Source organism: Buceros rhinoceros, unplaced genomic scaffold (genome assembly GCF_000710305.1).
Source record: "Buceros rhinoceros silvestris isolate BGI_N320 unplaced genomic scaffold, ASM71030v1 scaffold27896, whole genome shotgun sequence".
NCBI classification, from domain to species: Eukaryota; Metazoa; Chordata; class Aves; order Bucerotiformes; family Bucerotidae; genus Buceros; species Buceros rhinoceros.
This window is the reverse complement of record NW_010417349.1, coordinates 1-3,732: the sequence shown is the minus strand read 5'-3', so window position 1 is coordinate 3,732 and position 3,732 is coordinate 1. Positions and strand designations below refer to the sequence as shown.

Sequence of the window (3,732 nt, the reverse complement as noted above, 5' to 3'; positions counted from 1 at the left end):
AAAAAAAGCTACTAAAACTGCTCAGAAAAGGAATCTGCCTGACCTGCAGTACTACATGCCAGTGTTCTTAAAACACACAGTATCTACCTACCTCCTGCACCAACCAGTTTGTGAAAGCAAATGATGCAACAGTTTGCAACTACATGCTCTCATTTTCTGTGTCTTCACAAAACAGTGACAGAGGACATCTAGTGGTATAGCCTATTTGTTCTCTGAAAATCCCCACTTGGGGCTACTGAGGATGAAGACAAACCAAGCTCTATCTCAAGGGTCATCCGCCTTTAAAAACTCCACTGAAAAAGTGCAAGGTAGGCTTTGGTATGTTGTTCCTTACCTGCTATAATTGTTGTGGCCTGCCGCCTCACATTGTTTTTATCTGTATATTCACCATAATCTAACTTCCCTTCAACATAGATTCGAGAACTGAAAAAAAAAAAAAAAAGAAAAAAATCAATAATTTGGTCCTGGTCAGAGAACTATGCTGCTGTTTTCTCCTTGATATGCAATTCTGAATACACAGGCTCTTGTGCCCGTTGTCTGCAGCAGGTTTGCCAATTTGTTTTACAACACTTCTTTTTAGTGTAACTCCTGGTCACCACAATTGTTATATCAATTGATTAAAAGGCATTAAATCCTCAGCCACGTGTGTTACTCACCCCTTCTTCACGTACTGATACGTAATATCTCTGAGGCCTGGCCTGAAGACAGAAATCCTGTGCCATGTTGTCTTCTGACTGATATCACCTAAGTTACATAAAAACAAAGTTGCATGCCATATCCTCTTTTTGATGCAAGCCTCAGAAGTTAGTTTCAATACATTGATATTCCCAGATTATAAAAAGTGATTTGAAAATGGAAGTATACTAGCACTCCCGGTCTATACTAGAACTAAATGTTCCACTCATCTGAGTCCAAATGAAAGTATCATGCAGAAGCACAGTTCAAACGAAGAGAGCAGTTTTCATGAAAGCCAGCACTCAGATTTTTTTTTGTCCCCCTCACATATTCCACATTGAAAAAAAGTTAGAGAAAAAGAGACATCCGTAGCTGCAGACTGATGGAAGAATCAAAGAGAAAACGTATCATTTTTTTTCCCCTCCTCTTGGAGTACAAGTGCAGATCTCTATTCAGTACAAGCTGCTGGGGATCAGTAAGACACACACAAATGCATCAGCATTTCTACTGTCTTCAGCGGACCTCCCCTGCACGTGACAGATTTACAGGGCAGCCTGAGGACAAAGCGTGGTGTTACTGAATACAGACATGAGCTTGGAAGATGGCAGAAGCATGTTGCTTATTGCAGACTCACCTCCTTGGGTTACCTCACTTTCCCCTGTTCGCCACATCTCATTGGTTGCAAGAGAAAATATGGTAACAGGATTTTTTCCATCCACTTGCCTCATGATAGGGTCCTGCCCAACCCGACCAAGTAACTGAACACGATTCATGGCTGAAATGTGAGACAGCAAATACATATGGGGTGAATTATGAAGCTTCTAATCATGTCAAGTCATAAGTCGTCAGCTTTTGTCAAGGGCCAAAACAATGACTTTCCGTATTTTTCAAGCTCCTGGGACTTTTGGCTTATTCAGGCCATGCAGATGGATGCCTGTGCTTGTATTACTGTGATCACTGCTGAATAAGCTCATTTACAAAGCTAAACATTCTTTATGTCTTCTGTTCCTCTGTCATCTTTTGCACAGACACATCCATATGTCACTTGAGACTATTTGGATTTATTTATCTTGACTTTTGTTTTCATTATGATAAAACCTTGATATTGCATTGTTTAGCCCTTGAAACAGTACCTTTAAAACAACAAAGTTCCATTATTATACCCTTTCCTCTGAATTAGAGGGTCACTAGTTTTCACACAGGTACCAGGTCTAGTTGGACAGAATTTATTCCTTCTCCTTGTTCAAGGACAACTGGAGGAGGCACGGAAGCACCACTCTTGCACAATAAGCATGTGAACTGAATGGTAAAGTCTGAAGCGTACACCTGGAACAAATCAGACTGGGGCAGCAGCACCCAAACAAGTCCCCCAAGCACGTGGGAAATCTGAGAAACAAGCACACGAAACACCTAAAGGCAGATATTAGAAAACAGGACAAAAGCATACCCAATTCACTGCCATTGATAAAGCACAGCCATCTGCCTTTCACAGTTTGTACTCCACGTCACGGCTTTTTTTCCTTTCCCCCTTAAGGGCTGCTTGACTTGACAAAGACCAGATAGGAAGCTACTTAAGACTCAGTTTGAACAACTCATTCTTAGTTACTGCATTCAGGAGCTACCATACCTATCTGTTTCTCTCCTGGCATATTTCAGGCATTCTAAAACTAAGATAAAACCACAAAGAGTAACAGCTGAGTTTTCATCTCAGGAGCTACTTACATCTTTCAAGCACCAATGAGCTCGTTGTATCAGAATCATGTCTTACAAACTGGCGAAGCACCTGAAGGAACAGACAAATGTTATTTCCCAAGATACAAAGTATGAACAGCACTCGCGTGCTTTTACACCTCTTCTTCCGAATTCTCAGAGAATTTTTTCAAGTACGTTCTTTTCTGGTGAATTACAGAGGGACTGAAGGAAGAAATCCATCCAGCTAAATGAAGCCAATAGGATTATTTAAAGATTATCTGGTTAAACTGGGGTTAAAAAGCTGCCTAGGAAAAAAAGCATGGCCTGGAGGTACACCTCCAGCAATAATTTGTGGGACATGCAGTAACTACTGTTTTTCTGTAATGCTTAAAGGGAAGAGCAGAGGGGTAGTTTTGTTGGTTGGGCTTTGGTTTTTTTGAAACAAACAGTTTTAATATTATATCTTTCTGCTTTTCTTCAGAGACTAAGAAGATGTGCCCAAAATGTACATCTAGCCACCACCGTAAAAGTATGAAGCACCAATCAACCCTCATTCCCAAGCAAACAGCAAATCAAGGCCTGAGTGCTGCTGCTAAACATAAGCAAGAAAAAGGAACTGATCTGACACTGGCAAATATCAAAAGAAGAGAAAAGAAGCAGCCCGGGAATAACTCTGCGAAAGGCCCATGCACAGGAACTTGGAAAAAAGCTAATCTCTTATAACAAGCAGTTGCAAAACTTAAAGTGGGTGAGACTGACAGTCCCGCGTTGAATAGAAGAGCTAAACCAGAGGAAATTCAACTGGCAAACTAGACATTCTTTGCTATGTGCGTATGGTTCATTGATGTATATGCAAATCACCTAAGGCTCATTCCATGCATAAGTTAAATCTTCTAATACATCATTTTTTCAGAAGCTGAGTAACAAGTCAGCACTTGTAATTTTGTTGAGTATGAGCGTAAACAGAACTTCCCTATTTTCTTCATGGCTAGAGCCACATTTTTTAAGAAATGACATAAATAACACCTGTGACCTGAGAGGCCCATGGAGGCTTCATACTTTTTTGCCTAAGCCACTAGCAGTTACAGCTGGTTCACCTAGGAAGAGAATCTCACAGGTAGCGCAGCCCAGGCTCTGCGAACACCCGGTCCGGCAGCAGAGCGCTTCTCTGAGTCTTGCAGCCCCCGCAGCGGAGGCGAGTGGGTTCCCTGCCGGGAGGCGTTTGATTGGGACCCTCAGCTGTCCCCGCACCTCGCCTGTTATAACACTGAAACTGGGGACAGCAGTAAAAACCTGCTTCCGTAACGAGAAAGTTCTTACGAGTCCCGCGGCGGGCTGAGAAGGCGCAGGAGCTGCTCCTGCTCG

The 3,732-nt window shown here is 42.2% G+C and overlaps 1 protein-coding gene across 1 annotated transcript in view; it reads right to left on the bottom strand.

Moving 5' to 3' along the window:
• Positions 1-2,458, bottom strand: part of SSBP1 (single-stranded DNA binding protein 1, mitochondrial) — a gene marked incomplete at its 5' end in the record, with an annotated part of 3,729 nt that extends 1,271 nt beyond the window's left edge. Inside the window, 4 exons of the mRNA XM_010138187.1 lie at positions 335-423; positions 657-744; positions 1,310-1,450; positions 2,398-2,458. Of these exons, the coding sequence (XP_010136489.1) occupies positions 335-423; positions 657-744; positions 1,310-1,450; positions 2,398-2,458 (379 nt within the window). The remainder of the gene's footprint in view (positions 1-334; positions 424-656; positions 745-1,309; positions 1,451-2,397) is intronic.
• Between the last annotated feature and the right edge of the window lie 1,274 nt (positions 2,459-3,732).